Source organism: Toxoplasma gondii, chromosome III, assembly GCF_000006565.2.
Source record: "Toxoplasma gondii ME49 chromosome III, whole genome shotgun sequence".
Classification (NCBI taxonomy): Eukaryota; Apicomplexa; class Conoidasida; order Eucoccidiorida; family Sarcocystidae; genus Toxoplasma; species Toxoplasma gondii.
The window spans coordinates 124,107-141,548 of record NC_031470.1 but is presented as its reverse complement, the minus strand read 5'-3'; the positions used below and the strand labels follow the sequence as shown (position 1 = coordinate 141,548).

The window sequence follows — 17,442 nt, the reverse complement described above, 5'->3', positions numbered from 1 at the left end:
CGAGAGAAAAAGAAAGAGGGAGGAAATAAGTAGTAAAAATGCTAAAAAATATAAAATATAAAATAAAAAAATAAAGAGGAGATGCGTCTGATTCTTCCGCCGAAGATGAGTGGCCGGAGCCTCTCTCCGCTGTTCGGCTCTCGACAGAAAAAAAATTTGCGCAAGCAGAAGTAAGACTGGGCGTCCGTGTGTCGAGACACACGATGCAGCGAAAAGAAAAGAGCAAGTGAAGAAAGCAGGCGATTTGGGATGCGAAGAAAGAAAGACTTTGAACAGAGAAAACAGAGGAGAAAACGCGTGGTATTCTTCGTCATTTCGAAATGTGCACAGAGTGCGAAAAACAAGGTTTTCCTCGACGAAGAAATCCGTTTCCTTGGCGAACGCAGTTCTCGTTCCAAGCCGCTGTTTGTTTTTTCTGTATCTCTCCACTCCTCCTTCTCAGTCTCCTCTCCTTCGCCTCCTCGTTCCCTTCCTTCTGCGTTTTCTTCTCTGTCTCCTTCTTCTTGCTTTCTTCTTCGCTTTCTTCTCCTCTTGGCTCTCTCTCCCCTGTTCCCTCACGCTCTCCTCCTCTTCTTCTGCATTGCCCTCACTCCGTGGATCGCCCCGCGAGAAGAGGTCGAGGAAGTTCGTTCCGTTTTCGCTTCGCGAGGCGACTTGCGTCGCTGTCGCTCCAGTCTCGAGCGCTTCGCGGCTCTTTTGTGGGCTCTTCACTCGTCTGCGCGCGTTCTCTTCACTCGTCTGCTCGCGTCCTCTTCACTCGTCTGCGCGCGTTCTCTTCACTCGTCTGCGCGCGATGCCACTGCACAGTCTCGTAGATGTGCGGCACGCAGGTCGCTGGAAAGGAAGAGGCCTTTTCGCGAAGACCTACATTCGTTCGGGGATGGAGATTCTATCTGCCATCGAACCTCTCGTCTTTGTTCCTGTCGCCGACCCCTGCTGTGCAATCCATCAACCGCTTCGTCACTCCTCTCCTTCTTCTTCATCATCTCCTCCCTCTTCTTCATCTTCTTCTTCCTCTTCTTCCTCTTCTTCATCATCTTTGCGAATTGCTGAAGGAGAGAGAGAGGCAGAAGCGAGAGTTTCCGAGCAGGGACTGAAGGAGGCCGAGAAGGACTTTGAGTTTTCTGGAAAAATCCGTACCGGCAAGCACTCAGCAAGTCGCCCAACTGCTTGCGCGTTCTGCCTCACTCCAGTGAACCATGTGACTCTGTCGACCTCAGCGAGACGAGGTGACTTCGAAAACAGAAGCGGCAAAGTCCTGAGATGCTCCAGGTGTCGCTGCACCTTTTACTGTTCTCCTCGCTGTCAACGACAAGCCTGGGCGGAACACAAGAAAGAATGCGAACTCTTCGGGGGTAAGTCTTCGAATATAAGACGAAGACAGAGCCGCTGCAGTCGGCGTTTGTCCGCTCGCGCCTCCCTTTCGCTCCCCAGCCTTTCGAGAGTCTTACGTCCAGTGTGCATGTCTGTGTCAAGGGGGAACACCTTCAACCAGATTTATGTACATATTCACTTATTTCTATGTATATATATATATATATATATATATGCATATATATGCATATATATATATGCATGTATAGGCATATATAGGCATATATAGGCATATATAGGCATATATACGTATACATATATATTGTATTTGTGCATATACCTATGCATGCATACATGTATATATGTGTGTATATATATGTATATGTAATGTGTATGTGTGTGTCTGTGTTTATGAACTGCTGTGTTTAGTGTACAGAAGGAAATGTTCTGCATGTAACTCGGTGTACATGGATGAGCGCGGAGTCCCCTTCTTTCATCGAAGACTGTGAAGGAGTTGCGTAGAGAGCAGGTAGCGATTTGTTGTGGTCTGAGACGCGTTTTATCATTTTTTTTCAAGCCTACGTCTCGAGACACGCCGGTTCGCACAAGGACTTCTGTGTATTTCTTTCTTTTTGTGGAAGTCTGTCAACGGCGTTTTCCTGGAGTTTTTCTGGCTCGATTCTTCTCTAAATCCGTTTTGTCTCTGCTTTCACACCGTGTGCGCCCTCCCTTCCGTTCATGTTCTTTCTCCTCTGCCCCCGTGTGTGTCTTCTTCTCTGTTTCGTCCGTTTCGATTCTTCCGAGCACACAGTGTCAAGGTAGGGCGCTTCTCTGTCTTCGCCGACAAGCTGCGACGCAGCGTCAGTCGCGTTTCTCTCAGGTTTGCATGTCTGTGCTCCTGTCTGTACTTCAGAGATTTTTCGCGCCTCTGGGGGCTTGTTCCCGACAGCTGTGCAGCGGCTGCTGCTCAAGTGTCTGCTTCGGCGAATCGACCTCTCGGCGTTCGCGTCGAGAAGTCCTCTTTCTCCTCTTGAGCCTGGGCGAGACTCTACTGACTGCGAGGGGATCCCATCGACGGTCTCTGGAGACGGAGAGGAAGCTCAGGGGCAAGCGCCGCGCGAGGTCGACAGATGCCCATGCGAGCCCTTCGACTCTCTCTCTGTGAGCGGAGACGACTCCAGTCGAGGTGAGGGAGGAGAACCAGGCGTTCGGTGTTCCTGTTTTCGAGGAGACCACGGTGAGTCCCTGGCGACGGTTCGCGAAGCAACAGAGAAGGAGGAGTACATCGCCGCGCGTTCGTTTGTTTCTCTCTTTCTCTTGACGCTGAAAAAGGCGGTGGCGGCCGGCGCGTCTCCCGCCGACTCAGACACGGCGCCTTCGGCTCGCATGGAGCAGTCGAGCTTAGCGCGTTTCGCTCAACGCATTGAACAGGAGTTCTCTGTCGAGCAGTTGACAAACCTGCTGTTGAAATTGTCGCGAAACATGCTGTCCATCCTGTCGGGAGAAGCTCGCGAGTCGGGCGTCGGCGCCGCTCGGAGGGATGCTTCCACACGTGTCGACGGAGCGAGCTCAGAAGGAGACTCGTACGCAGCGTCACCGAACAGTCAGACAGATCCTCGAGCTTTTTTCCTCGACAGCTGCAACTCTCCACAGAGCGGATCCTGCCCTTGCTGCTTCACGGACAGCGTCTGTGCTCAGGGGCTGTACCCTTTCCCGATCAACTGCATGAACCACAGCTGCGCGTACAACGCGAGAGCGGTCTTTGGCGGCCGCTCGCACTTGCCGCTAGCGATTCGCTTTGTGGCGACTCGAGACATCCGAGAAAACGAAGAAATCTGCATTTCGTACGTACCTCGTGTGGCTTTCAGCCGCTCCACAGAACGGAGAAAACATCTGCTGAAAGGGTACGGATTCCTCTGCTGCTGCCATCTCTGTTGCGGCTGTCTGCCTGCCTCAAGAGACGCGCCCAGGCCGGACGCCGCAGCTTCGAGGCCTCCCGGGGAGCTGGCGGACGCCAGCCACTGCGGGGGCGAACCGCGAGAAAATGGGCAAGCGAAAAACGCGTCGAAGCTCGAGAGGCGAGACACCTCAGAGGACGCGACAGGCTTCTCGGAAGGAGGCCCCAAACCAACAAGCGGGGGGGAGACGCAAAGGGAGCGAGGGGAGCGAGGGGAGTCCGCGGCTCGTCGCTTTTCCCTGAGCAGGGCGTTCGACTTGCAACTCGCGAACGTTTTGTTCTGCAGTTCGGACGCCTGTCGCGCCCTGTGCTTCACTCCAAAAGCCGACGCACTCTTGGCCCTGGAAGACGAAAGGCGACTGAGGTGGCGAGGATTGGGTGGAACCGCTCAGCGCGAAAAACGCAGTTTCCAGCGCGCAGACGCAAGCGACAGCATGCAGTCTGTCTCAGACATGGACAGGGAACACAAAGAGTCGTGGGCAAAGCAGATTCGCCTGCGACTGCCTGTCCGTTGCTACCAAGGAGATCCCGGAGGTCGGCGCCTGGGAAACGTCGTGGATCTGTCACGACAGATGGAACCGACGCGCGCCGTCTGCTGTGTCTGTGACGGGGAACTGACGAAAAGTGAGCATGACGCGGTTCGGCAGAGTCTGCGGCGCCTGCCGCGACTCGTGGAGCAGCTCGAGTTCGCAGACGCGAGTTCTCGAGACACCCAGTCGCGTCTGCAGCGCTTTCTGTCTGAGTACATGGTGGCCGTTCCCCATCTGCATCCAGGAAACCTCCTTCTGTCGACTCTGCGCGCGCGGCTGCTGTCGCGCTTTCTAGGAGAGCCCGCAGTGTATGTACCGTGGGTGCTGCTCATGCAGGAACACCAAGTGGAGGCGGCGGCCGCCGTTCACGGCGAAGCCTCCCCCGAAGTCGCCCACGAGCTGCAAGCTGCTGGCCGCCTCCTTCTTTTTCTGGGAGAGGGGAATGAAGCAGAAGCAAGCAAAGCCTGGCAGACCTGGCAGGAGGGCGAGAAACCGGACGCGGGGGAGGCGCCGGACGCGGAGAAAAGAACAGACCTCCACTCAGAGGTGCTCACAGCAAGGGAGAAAGTTCTCTTGCAGAGCTACGAGTGTCTTCGACGCGCTTGTGGAGTCTACTTCGCCCTGTTTGGAGGCAGCGACATGCGAACGCGCGATGCCGAACAAGTTCTTTCGCACTGCTCCAGAGCTCTAAACGACCTCAGAGACACTTGATCGACTCCACACATACGCAACTGTCTGTGCTGACGTTCCAGTGTCCAGCAGAAATAGGTCCACCTGCCTAAATCAATAAACTGCAACGCCTTTGGGCGAGTGTCGAGAGACCTACACATACCCATCTGCACACATACAAGCATATATATATATATATATATATATATATATATATGTGTTTATATATGTATATATATAGATATATATTTATATATAAATACATATGCATATATGTATAGAGAGAGACGTCTACGTGAGTGCATAAGCAGCGCGTGGCTTATGAGTGGAAGTCTCTGGTTTTCTTGTCTGGACGACTTGGTTTTCTGCTGGTGGAGCAAGTCGTTGAAAAGGACTTTCTACGAGTATCGGGAAGTGAGTCTGTATCGGGCGGGGTCCGCATTCATGTCGACCGCGGGAGTGTCGAATTCGCGGCGAACTCTGCATAGGAAACGCGGCGACAGCCGTCCACGTCCAAACGTAGCGAACAGACTGCTCTGCGCGCGAGGAGGGGCGCTTCTATCGAGAGTCCGAGAAGTTTCTTCGCACGCATATGCACCTCGATGACTGCAGTAGGGCGAAGTAGCGGTAAAAACGAACACAGTTCTCTGAAAACGACGCGAAGGCTGCTCTCACACCCCCCACCTTTTGCGGTGATGTCAGTCCTCGTCTCGAGTTCAGACGTGGAACGCGCATGCGTACACCTTTGCCCCGTCCATGACAACGGCAGAGAAGCGCTGCGGAAGTTTTCTGCTCCTCGTTTCAACAACGAAATGCGAGAAACGCGTCTTTCGCCGGACGCCCGATGGCTTTTTCCCCCTTCCCCTCCCTCCCTCCCCCCTCCGCCAGCTCACTTCTGCAGCACAGCTCCTCAACTGGGTGCCCGACAGTAGACGGGTCTCGCCATGTTTTCTCCCGAATGCGCCGCCTGCATCTTACACGAGCTGCCTTCTTGTTGACCGGAAGAGTTGGAAGCACCGCTCCGTTCTTTTTCAGGTGCAATCGACGACTCCCGACCTGCGGGGAAACGCAAGTTGCCTGGCCTGTCGCGAAAACGCGTTTCTCGCATCTCGGCCCCTCGCGTTAGGAGCGAGCACCCCGCTCTCGTGTCTGCATTTTCTTCCAAGAAAGAGAAAGACAAGCACCGCAAAAGTCGTCAGAAACGTCGGTTGTTCCAGTCAAAGCTGCACTGGGTGTTCCATGTCTTCTTGAGCTAGCCTCCCTGAGACGCAGCCCGCTTCCGAGGAACTAGCCAGGAAGAACGGGGTGAGTTCTAGCGTTGTGTCGGCGCATTCTTCCACAGTTTTGCGTTTCCGGAACGCCGCGTTCCTCTCTCAGTTCACTGAGTTTCTTGTCTTGTCGGATTTAGTGAAGAAGTCGCTCGACAGCCACACCTGGAACTCGTGGAAATACCCCGCGAATTCCTGCCCCCGCACAGCGAACCGGCTGCGAGCGCAGGCGCCAGTGTTCATTTGTCTGTCTCTTTTTCTGGATTTTTGCCGTCGTTTTTCCCTCGAGTACCCTGTCGAGTTCAACCGGCAAATATGCCGTTGACCGGGCCCCGCGGAGCTCTCGATGGATGCGGTAAAAGCGAGGTTTCAACGGAGTGGAAGCTCGGCGAGAACCCCAGATCTCGCGCATGCGCTGTCTTGTGGCCGGGGATATCAAGAGGGTCAAGAGAAACAGCTCGAGTTTCCAGCGGAGCTGAAAAAAAAGCTGATGTAAAATGCACTTGAGGTCGACAGACACTCTGTTGAACAAGCCCTGCGTTTCGCAACTGGACCAACGAGATGTTTTTGATATCCTCACGGTTTCTTTCCTTTAAAAATCCGTCTCGTGACCTGTTTCACCCCACGACAATCCGTCAAGTCAACAAGCAAGGTCCAGGGAATCGAAGTCGTCTTTGTAAATCTACTCCTCCTGCTTCCGGTTAATATTGACGCAGTCATAAATAAATAACATTTATGTAAACAGCATTTATAAACAATATATATATATATATATACATGTATATAAACAGTATATATACATACTATATACATATATCCATATAGATATAGATATATGTAGAGGCAGAGAGAGCTCTGAGAGGGAGTTTTCGTTCTGACGAACAGTTGCAGTTTCTTCTTCAGAGAAATCCGGGAGAATTCGTTGTGTTGGCGAACTCGCTTCCTCCTTTCCTTCGAAGGCAAATGGTGGGTGAGGATTTTCTGTTGACGCTCCGAAGGTGACATTTGGGGAGAGGCCGACTCTCGACCCTCTGTGACGAGATATCCGGCACAAGCATTTCCGATGTCGGCGGCTGTGGAGCCTCGCGGCCGTCTTTCTGATGGCTGCTGCAGACGACGGCTGACGCCGGCAGCGGTCCTCTTTCTCTGCCGCGTACTCGTCTTGTTCTGGGTGAACGAAGCAGAACCGGCGAACGGGGACTTGCCTGCCCACTGTCTCGTGAAACATGTCTTAGGAGAATGGGAGATTCAAGAAGGTCTCTGGCTCCCCTGCCAAGAAGAAGGAAACCTGACGACTGACGCGGCCCGACTGCACGATCCGTACTGCGGATACGGCATCCCAGACAGAGTTGACGCACATGGTAGGACCTTAGGAGAGGCGCGTTTCCTCGCTCACGATGTCGCAGACCAAACTTGGTGCATCACTCCATGCAGACGCGCAGTCCGTGACAAAAAGTAGACGTTTTCGGAGCTCTGTAAATATACATCAATATCTACATGTATAAATCTATATAACTATACAGATAGGAATGGATATATATATATATATATATATGTATCTGGCCGTTTGAGGAGGGCATTCGTTCAGGATGCATTGGTCTGTCGCATGAGCCGTTTAATCAACTGGTTAGACGTCGCATGGCTTTTGGGGTAGACCTTCGAAACTCAGTTTGAACTGCGGTGTCGCGTCGCTTTTGCAGACGCACGTGAGGCAAGTGGAGGCGAGAAGTCGTCTCTCTACAGCTTGTACACTCGAGAGCTTCCTGGGCATCTTTCCTCGCTGAATTCGTTTTTCTTTATGTCCATAAAAGTCTTGCTAAAACGCGAATGCTGAGTCAAAGTGGAGTTTCGTGGACTTCCAGCATTCTCTCGCTATTTGCATGCAGAATATTCAGACGCTGACTCCCGTGGTTTCATGTGGAGTCTCTGTTACGCAGGATACAGGGGGGGGATCCTAGATCGGTGATTCGGTTTCCAGCCCCGTCAGACGTTTCCAGTCTTAGGTTCGAGAGTCAAGCGCTTCACACGGCTCTGGGCCAGGGATCTATACGCGTTTTTGCATGCGTTCTTCCAAATAAACTCGAGTGTTCGACCCAGGCGATTCGTCTTAGGTTGACTGTCTTGAAATGCCTACTGATCTAGAATCGAGCGTCCGTCTTTTATTGGAAGCTGGAGAGTTCACTCACTGTTAAGCAAAGAGGAACCAAGAACGCTCTTTTCATACTGTGTGTGAGAGAGCGTCGAGCTGTTTCCACGTACGTGGTACTGCATGCCCGGAGCCTTCAACTGTCTACGCTGACGAGCGTTTTGTACCGCATGAAGTCTCGGACTGTGGGGCTTCGTACCGGGGTGCGAGACTTCTTCACATGTCCAGGCTCACCACCTGACTCACTGATGTCCGCGATGTCGTTTCCTTCTGGGTCTCTCCCTCCATCAGGTCCGATGACGCCTCCCAATGTTTCGGCGAGTTTCCACGCGCTGCGGACCTCGCGCTTCACTCTGTTTCCGGATTTCCGTATCGAATTTGAGGACGGCTCCTCCGGTCTCTGGACTCTAGTGTACGACGAGGGCCTTCACTTCGAGGTTTCGACTCCGCAAAACAGGCGTTTCTTTGCTTTCTTCAAATACCAACTGGCTCCGGACGGTCAGAACCGCGCCTGGAGCTACTGTCACACGACTTTGGTCGGCTGGTGGGAACGCCCTGCTGCCCCAAACCTGTCTCTCCAAGACGTCGAGAAAGCTCCGCCGGTCTACGGTGAGGAAGGCCGAAACGCACGAGCAGACAGAAGCAGAGCCCCCAGTGGTCGCATAGGTCCAAGGACGCACAGAGGCTGCTGCAGGCATAGAGACAGGTCGCTGCACTCCCGGCCTGCTGCTCTTCCTGCTCCAGCTAGAGGTGGATGGATGGCAACAGTGCCCCATCGAAAGCAAGAGGGCATTCCAGCAGCAGTGCACTCGCAAAGAAGACTTGAGAACTCGGTCAGCGTTGACGTCGGTCGAGAACGCCTTTGCATTCGTCTGCTGAATGTGTTTCGACTCTCAACTTCACGACTTTTTCTCTGCAGACATCCCGGAGCCCATTGCCCCCGATACTGCTGCTGACGCGTTGCTGAAGTCGGTCAAACGAGGCTGTTGGTGGGGAAGAAAAGTAGGCGAAGACCTTTCCGTTCCGACCAACGAAGTCCCCAAGGAACGCCGCACCCCTCTGGAAGTCCCTCTGTGGCCTACTTCTCGTCCGCCTGACGTCCGAACGGTTGCTGCTGTCGTGAGGAAGAATCTCGCCGCGGGTGCGTTCCAAAGCGTGCGTCGTAGTTGTCCTCGAAAAACGACGAAAAAAGTCCTTTTCCGTGTAGCTTCCTCTGTCGGGGGATGGCCCTGCGAATCTCCGTCCATCCACATCTGCAGCTGTCACTTGGTGTCTCCGTCTGAACTTGTCCTCTTTTTTTTTTTGCTTGGCCTCTCTGCCCGTGCGTCTGACGCGCGTCTTCATTTCTGCCGAAAAGAGATAAAGAAGCCAGCATTCTCCTCGCCTTGAACTGTGTCGTTCGTGACGGAAACGACTTCCGACGCAAGCTGTTTACGGGGAGGGACAGACTACAGTCGACCTCGTGGCTTCTTTCTAGATCTCCAAGTCTTAAAGTCTGTTTGCCAGCGAAAAGAAGCGAAGCGAGACAAAGCAAATCCTCACATGGTCAGCGTCGTGTACGGTTCGTCACCAGTTGTAAGGAGGGAAGGATGCGAGTGTTCACTGGGGAGACTTGACTGCGAACTTCACTCTCGAGTCAAGTCTCCAAGGTCTGTCATCACGCGATTCAAGCGCAGCGCGCGGCTCCGAACTCTGAAGGAGACACATGAAAATTCTTCTTTCCTCTTTACCACGGGTGCTGGAGGAGGGGATCGACGCTGGCTAAGTCGTTCGCCGAAGATGAGGAGAAGATCGGAACGGTCTCCAGCTTTTCATCGAAAACGAGGAATGGCGATGGATCTGAGAGAGTCTGAGGCCCCTGCCTCTCGCGGCTTTCTCCCTTTCCGAAGAAAAGCGAGACGCTTTGACGAATCGTTCCCTCTCCGTCGTTCGCATGCAACAGAGAGTCGAGCCGCCCCCACGGCCGCGCAAACTTCTCGAATTGACTTCTTTGCACTCTGAAAGATCTCATGTTGTGTGTCGATCAGTCGGAAAAACAGTGACCCTTCAGTGTGTCTCTGCGTACATTTGCAGGCGTGCCGTCTGTGGCTTCTGTGGCTGCGAGTCTCGTCAATGCGAGTTCAGGCGTTTGAGCAAAGGCGTTTTGTCTCGCGTGGAAGAGTGTGGGGTGGAGAAATTCGGAAAAGATGCCACTGCACGGACAGCGAGTCGAGGACGCGTCGTGTCTGTTTTCGAGTTCCGGAAGCGCATGCCAAGCTTCGAGACTTCCACTGGTTTTTGTTTGTGGGATCTTGCGATTTGTCTCAGATGCCCCATGGGAGCCTTTGGACGAGGAGTATGTCGAAATTCGAGGGAGAAAGCTGCGCACAATGGAGGAGGTCTGGGCGCATGCAGGACACCAGCCTCTGTTGATTTCCAGGCAAAACATAGAGTCGACGCACTTGACACTCAGTGTCAGACCTCCCCTTCATTTGCTCGCTGGGATAAAGCCTTTTGGAAGTCCTGCAGGATCCGATCCGCCCTGGCGAACCGTTCGCGACTTCGACTGGGCTAACGAAGACCATGTCGCTCTCAGGGTACGCACAGACGCTGAAACTCCGAGACCGTAGAGCGGGTGCCGAGTGCCGTGAGCCTCGCACAGAGAACAGAGAGAAAAGGAGCTGTCCATCTGTCAAAAAGGTCCGTGTCTGGCTTTGGGAACTTCTCTGCCCGCAGCCAAGAAAACATCGCCTTTCGGTTCAGGTGGCGGTTTCGAGCGGCTTTCGAGTGTTGTTTCTCTTCCGGATCGAAGTTCTCCTCGCCTCTCCGTTTATGTAAATCGCCTTTCTCTGGGGAGTCTCCACTCCGAGCTGGCGCTTCTGTGATCTGTGTGCCGGCGCTAGGTGTGACAAAGATAGACAGGGAAACAGCGCCGTATAGGGGAAGCTCAGGGATTCGTTGGGCTGGTCTTCCTACAGAGACTGTAGACGACCTTGATCGGCATCTCCAACAGATCTCGATTTTTTTCTGGATCCAAGTCTTCATGTGCTCGTCGGGGTGATCGCCACAAGGACCTGTCCTTGAAATACCCACCGAATATAGGCTCGCACTCGGGTGTGAAAAGATCCGACACACCGACGAGGAAGCTCTTCTTTCTGAGGGTACCATGCGTCTCTTTTTCGCTGCCGTTGTCTTGGCAAGACATCAACCACGAGGGCCAGGATATCTGGACTTGGAGACTTTGTTGAGGGAGTTCGGTGTCTTTCCGGAGTAGCAAGGAGCGAGAACAGGGGACTCCCGTAGACGACGCTTTCGAGGACCACAGAGGGGAAAAGGCTTTGTGTTTGCCATGCATGCAGATCGGACGGCGACAGTCAGTTATTCCAGATGCCCCGAATCAAGGAGGCTGTGGTTCTTGCTACGCGATCGCAACTGGAACTGTCCTCACTTCAAGGTAAGGCCTGTGGCCTGCATGGTCGGGACAACAGATTTCTTCTCCGCTGTAGACTTGTCAAAGAACTCGCTTCCAGAAACAATCCTCCGTAGAGTCAAGGAGCTGCAGAGGGAGCCTTTGCAAATTTGTGGAGTGGAGCAGGAAAGAAAGAGAGTCGAGAATTCGCATTTTTCTCCAGCTACGCGAGCTGGTGTGTTGAGGTGGCGGGAGGCCCAGTCGTCTCTTTCATCTCTCTTGAAAGTTGCTGCTCTGCTTTTTTTTCTCCAACTCAGAGCTAGGGTTTGTGAAAATTGATGTCCTTTCCCGTTCTGCTGAGTGGATGTCCGCGATTCGAGTTTCCGTTACCTGCCTGGCAGTTCACCAGTTCGCAGATCGAAGTCGAAGTCGACCCACAGGAAGTAGAGCCCCCACTCTCTGCGACTGGATCCACGTTGCGTCTCAGTTTTCTTTCTGCCACAGCTGCTGCTCGTGGAAAAAAGCCAGATGTCACAGTGGGTGAGGTGAGAGTCTCCAGAGTCAGCTGTTTTTTCTCTTCTCTTGTGGCCGGCAGACTCTGGATTCGATACGCAGCGAACGACGACGTTTTCGGCAAGGTCAACGTCAGCGCTTTCCAGGTAACGGCGAGGGCCAGTCGGTCGTTCTGTGGAGCAGACTTGCTTTGTCATTTCTAGGTCTCGTGTCAGCTGCTTTCCCTGCATAGGCGTTTGGCTTTGTCTAGAAAAGTCGAAAGTGCGTACACTGAAAAGACTCGCAGCTGCCACTTTGATTCGTGCGAGAAAAGAAACGCGACATGTCCGCGCCGCGCAGAAGGCTTTTCGGCGAAATGTCTTGTTCTTGCGGTCGCCGAGCCCTGTGAGTTTCACACCCAGGAAATCCTTTCTGTCGTTCGTGTGACCGCAAAAGGCCAGACGCCCCGCGACCTGTAAAGAGTCCAACAGGACAACATGCCGAACCGCCAGAGATTTGTCTTGGGCGGCTGGGTCTCCGCGTCTCAGTGGCGACCAGGGCGTTTCAGGTTTTCATGAAAACTCTTGTCACTCCCTTCACCTCCAGGGAACAAGCTGCAACGTGTACAACCAAGGGTGCGGCGGCGGCTACGTATTCCTGGCGCTGAAGTTCGGGCAGGAACATGGCTTCCGTACAGAAGACTGCGTCAGCGAATACCACGCCATGGTGAGACGTTTAAGACAGTGGGTATCTGGACGAAACGCAGTCCTTTGTTTCGCTCTCGCCGATACGACTTTTCTCAGGACCCTTAGACGCAAAGAGCTTTCCACAGATATTTAGTCCAGAGGCGTGAGATTCGGTCAAGCTCCAGAAATGGAGCAGCGCTCGCGTTCACACTCGACTAACGGCATTTCCGTGGTAGTCAAATAACTGAAGTCACCTTCGCTGGGAAGCGTCTCTGTACGGCCGATCCAGGGTCGCTGTAGAATCCTCGACACGATCACGTAGCTACGCAGCGAAACAGGGAGACAAGCTCGGAACCATTAGCAATTTGTTGAAGCAAACTTGAATGTTTCTTGGTTAAACCGTAAAAGACGAATGGCGTTTCCACATTTAACGTTGGCTTTGAAGCCTCAGCGTTCTGGACTTGCAGAAAACCTGACTCAATGTCTGAACGGCATTGTTGAGCGTAGGACGCGGTGCCGAAACGGGGATCGCCAAACACCTGTGGGCGGGGGTCGTGTATTCGTTTCGTATTTGTGTCAACGAAGTAGTATCGGTAACGAGGTCGCAGTTTTCTATGCTTAGCGTACCAACAAAGAAGATTAAGTTGCTGCGCTTGGGGGATTTCGTTTCTCACCCTTCATGACAGCTGCAGCTCCCGACTTTGTTGACAAACGAGAGACACAGGGTAAAGTTACCTGATTCCGTGTAAGCGGTCTGTCTCTTGGCATTCAGAACCCCGTAGATAAGAAGACTGAAGCTAGACTTCCTGTGAGACACTTTGAAGTGAGATGTCCAGCGCGTTTACCGATGGAACTCCTTTTGCTACGCGTAAGGCGCTCGAACCGTCCATGTCGCTTTTTTCGTTCAAGTCGTCTTCAGAATCCTGCAGGGATATAGAATTCGCGCATACAGTTGTCGTTTCGACTCGCTTTTTACTGGCAGTTGCTCACTGTCTACCACACTCCACCAAGTGCATCTCTTGCGCGCCGAAAGTTGCCTAGCTGTCGATTTCCGCAGTGTTCTCGCGTACATGCGTTTCTGGCGCAGGCTGACAAGCACAAAGGTTCACTTTCGCCGAACTTGCAGACTTGTTTCGACCTTGGCGGCCAGCTCGGGACCTCAGCGTTCGGCTGCCAGGCACCTCCAGCTCGAGCTTCTCTGCCGGATTCCTGCAATTTATCTGTCAAAGTGACTTCTTGGCACTATGTCGGAGGCGTTTACGGAGGGTGTTCGGAGGACGACATGCTGCGAACGCTCTGGGAGCATGGTCCGATGGCAGCATCCATCGAACCTACGAGTAAGTTGGTGCTGGCAGATGCGTTTTTCAGTTCGTTCCTGTTTTGGGGAAGCACCGTCACGAGCTCATATGAGGAGTCACTGAAGACTCGTCCTCGCCCTCCGAGCAAGAACGGCAGGTCCTTCAGTTGACAACTTAGAAGCGTTTCGCCTGGAATGCTAGGGACAGCTGTAAGGTCTTCCTCAAGTAGAAAATGAGGGTATCTTGAGTCCTTGTCACCGTCAGCTAGATCAATCTCGAAATGCGGCATTCGACTCCCTGTTACGCCTTGGAAAAGGAGGTCTTTACGACTGCGTTTCGAGTGTCTCCAGAGCCCCGGAAGTTAAGTTTCTGTTGCTGGCGGCCTACTCTTCAGATCCTTCACTTGTGTGGCTGCTCAAGCTCACGACTGTTCACCTCTGACGGTGAATTTTCGTGTGTTGCCAGCTCGTTCGGTGTCTCTGAACGGAGCGGCAAGTCACGTTCTCCTCGCGCCCGTGGTGTGTCTTCATCTTTCAAGTGTAGCCAGCGTTGGAACGTAGTGGAACTTAATCTCCCGTAGTGTTAGGTTGGCGACGCTGTTCCCGCCGAGCTCTCATCCCGGCGTTTTCTGTGACGAGTGTGTTCTGCTTCCTCAGTTGCTTTCACTGTCTACAAGAAGGGCGTTTTCAGAGCTGCGTACAACAGCCTCGTCGAGCAGGGGGACAACTGGGTCTGGGAGAAGGTAAGTTGTTGGCAAGCCTAACAGAAGTTGCGAATGTGCGGCATTTGCTGCAGTTCACTGTGGAGATGGGGGGGGGCGTTGTGCATGGTGATCTACGCATTTCATCGTTTACGGTTCGCGGGGGCATGTGGTGCAGCGTTGCGAGCGTTTTATCCATGTTTCGGCGGCTTCTGAAAGAGCCGATCCTTTCCACCGGGCGAGAGTGTGTGTGTGGGTCGCATGTTTCTGGATGTTTAGGTCGACCATGCCGTGGTTATTTCCGGCTGGGGCTGGGCGAAGCACGGAGATTCGTGGCTGCCGTACTGGAAAGTTCGGAATTCATGGGGAACGAAATGGGGAGAAGGCGGCTACGCACGAGTGCTGCGAGGTGTCAACGAAATGGCAATCGAGCGCGTCGCTGTTGTCGGGGAAGTTTCGCTTTTTCGCGGGGGGGAACACATTCCACCCTTGCTCGCAAGGTCTCTCGATTCACAGGGAAGTTCGAACGCTTCCAAAGACAGCGAAAGGGGGGAGACGCTGGTCGAATCTGTGAGTCCCGTTTTCCGCGGAAGCGCGTCGGGTTCCGAAAGTGGAAACCCAAGAGACGCGGCGACGAATGAAAGTGCAGACATGTCGGAGTCTGCAGACGCAGACGCAGAGTCTTCGTCGGGGAGTGACGATGACGAAGACGGGGATATGGAGAAAGGTGATGTGGAGTCGACAACAAAACAAACGACTCTTTTCCGGCCTATCCAGCGTCACGGCGAAGTGTTGGAAGAAAAGAGAACGGGTGAATGAAAAAAGGCTTTCAATCGACTCTTTAGGTGGAGCGAAAAACGCCAGCTGTGTCCGGGCGAACGTTCGCAGAAGCAAAAGGATTTCTGAGTCACCGGTTCGCAACTTGCGGCCGTGTTTCGACTTCGTCCCCCGTGAAAAAAAACGTTTGAATGGTAAATCCAAGCAAAAGCGGTTGGACGGCTCAGTAGGATTCAGACGCGTGCGTGAAACGCGTTTGAGGTTGTTTTTCTTGAAATTGTTTTGTGTCGCATCTAGCGACGTCCGGAGACCATTTTGTTACGGCCAAACTCCAATGACAGTGAGCGATTTCCGGGTTGAAGCTTTCCTGTCTCCCGGCAACTGTTACATTTCTGCTGTTTTCCGTTCGATGCGCATAAAGGCTGAAAATGACGGCTCTGACCTCCGGAAAAAACGCAACAGATGTCCTTCACGATGTGCTCCCACCATCGATGTACCAGTAGAGCTGTAAACAGGGACTTTCAACCTTTCAGCTGACAAGTTGGCGCAAAGAAAAAATCCTAGAGTCTCTTGTGTCTAAGTTGATCCTCGGTAACAGAGTGTAGATCGACATGAGACAGTGAGAACGTTGAGGCATCCTCACTGTGGCCACCGCCTACGATTGACCGGGTCTACTGTAGCATGTCCTGCAAAAACTACGCAGAGACACAGGAAAAACTGACGCGTGTGCAGAAGGACTAGCGCGGCCACGCGGGTCTCGCAAAGGAGGAAAACCAAGTTGGAAATACTTGGTTAGCGAACCAGATTCCAGTGTTCCTGGGTGTCAACCCTCCATCAACTTTAGATGCAGAGTACAGTTCCGCAAGCGGAATCCGGTATGGTGAATTCGGCACTATCTTGCGGTGCCTTTCTCCTGGATGGTTCTGCGTCTACGCTAACTAGTCATGGCTCCTGAGTGACGAAAACATGGACTTCCCCTCCAGTGTGCAAATGCATGTTCTGCTCCGATCTCACTCCCCACCGAAACAGTGCCTCTCTTGCGAACGGCCGCACCACCGAGCCTGTCTTGAGAACTCGGAACTCGCCAGGTGGCCTCTAGCGACATTCTTGATCGTTTCCACTTGTCCCCGCGTCCATGCGCCTCGACAAGTCTGTCCTTAGTTCAAGGGTCGCAGAAAGGCGCCTGCTTCTTTTCTGCAGAGCGGGGAGCTCCTCTAATCAACACGATTCCGCTGCTTGGGAACGACTCCCGAGGGCAAGGCAAGCGACATGCTCCCACCACACAGTCTGTACAAAGTTGAAGAATAGACTGGATGGAGAGCCCTTGCGTCGCTCTGCTCATGCTCTGGAAGAACGTACACTGACGAGTTCGGTGAAAACCGCCACAGCGAACAAGGCGCGAAATTCGTGGGGCTGAGGCTTAACTCTACAGACTTTCGTTCATTTCGGCCAGGAACAGGACAGTGAAAGAGTGTAAATCACGTTCCACAACAGCTAGGAGAAGTGGAATACAGCAGCCGTTAACAAAAGATGGTTCTCTGGTTCTCATCAAAGAAGCCACGTTCAGAGGAATCGGATACCGCGATTTCAGGCGACGTAGAGAGTTGCAGTCACCAGTAGTATCCTAGATTTTGCGAGAACGATCACCCACTTCAAAGACTGTTCGTGTTACCACCAAGAGGAGTCCGTAAGAAATGCATTTCGAACGCAAAAGCGGCGTGAAAGAGTTTTTGTTTCGCAGGATGCTAAAGCGTAGCAGGTTTCGCTGTCCACACCTCTCCAGGGGGCGGCTTGCCCGAAGGAAGGTTCGGGGACTTCACTACAGTGCTTCGAGAAGTCTTCGAAACAATGCGGTCTGACTTGCCGCTTTGCAAGGAGAGAGGAGGAAAGGAGTTAGTGTTCGTCCCGTAAACTGTGAAGGCTCAGCACGCGAGCTACGAACTGTCCAGCGAAGGAAAAGCAAATCACCCAGTCCTCGCGTTGCGCAGATGTGTAGCTCTTTCCGCGTACTCCCCACATATTGTCCGCGATCCAAAACAGTCTGTATCTGCCTCGACGAGTGCGAAGAAACAAAGATGTGCTCCGTTTCGAGGGTCTGCCGCGTGTGTCAGTTCACATCGGGCCTTTGTATCCGGATTTTCGCAAGGCTGCACACCCGAGTTTCCCGCTGAATAAGAAAGCAGATCTATGTTCTCTATGTGTTTCCGATGAAACTCT

General features: G+C 53.1%; 2 protein-coding genes across 2 annotated transcripts; both read left to right on the top strand.

Moving 5' to 3' along the window:
• Positions 1 to 223: 223 nt before the first annotated feature.
• TGME49_276120 (histone lysine methyltransferase, SET, putative) lies at positions 224 to 6,450 on the top strand. Its single transcript, XM_018781747.1, has 3 exons — positions 224 to 1,355; positions 2,228 to 3,895; positions 4,138 to 6,450. The coding sequence occupies exons 1-3, from the start codon at positions 794 to 796 to the stop codon at positions 4,245 to 4,247; spliced, it is 2,340 nt and encodes a 779-aa protein (XP_018638243.1). The 5' UTR covers positions 224 to 793; the 3' UTR covers positions 4,248 to 6,450.
• CPC2 (cathepsin CPC2) lies at positions 5,570 to 15,673 on the top strand. Its single transcript, XM_002371578.2, has 10 exons — positions 5,570 to 7,099; positions 8,176 to 8,493; positions 8,804 to 9,025; positions 10,192 to 10,460; positions 11,223 to 11,317; positions 11,868 to 11,931; positions 12,371 to 12,490; positions 13,538 to 13,787; positions 14,405 to 14,490; positions 14,728 to 15,673. The coding sequence occupies exons 1-10, from the start codon at positions 6,802 to 6,804 to the stop codon at positions 15,265 to 15,267; spliced, it is 2,262 nt and encodes a 753-aa protein (XP_002371619.1). The 5' UTR covers positions 5,570 to 6,801; the 3' UTR covers positions 15,268 to 15,673.
• Positions 15,674 to 17,442: the final 1,769 nt, after the last annotated feature.

Coding starts and splice junctions, on each gene's coding strand:
- TGME49_276120 (XM_018781747.1), top strand. CDS start 794: ATGCCACTGCACAGTCTCGTAGATGTGCGGCACGCAGGTCGCTGGAAA. Junction 1,356..2,227: donor AGAATGCGAACTCTTCGGGG/GTAAGTCTTCGA, acceptor TCTGTACTTCAG/AGATTTTTCGCGCCTCTGGG. Junction 3,896..4,137: donor TGACGGGGAACTGACGAAAA/GTGAGCATGACG, acceptor CTGCTCATGCAG/GAACACCAAGTGGAGGCGGC.
- CPC2 (XM_002371578.2), top strand. CDS start 6,802: ATGTCGGCGGCTGTGGAGCCTCGCGGCCGTCTTTCTGATGGCTGCTGC. Junction 12,491..13,537: donor TCAGCGAATACCACGCCATG/GTGAGACGTTTA, acceptor TTTCTGGCGCAG/GCTGACAAGCACAAAGGTTC. Junction 13,788..14,404: donor AGCATCCATCGAACCTACGA/GTAAGTTGGTGC, acceptor CTGCTTCCTCAG/TTGCTTTCACTGTCTACAAG.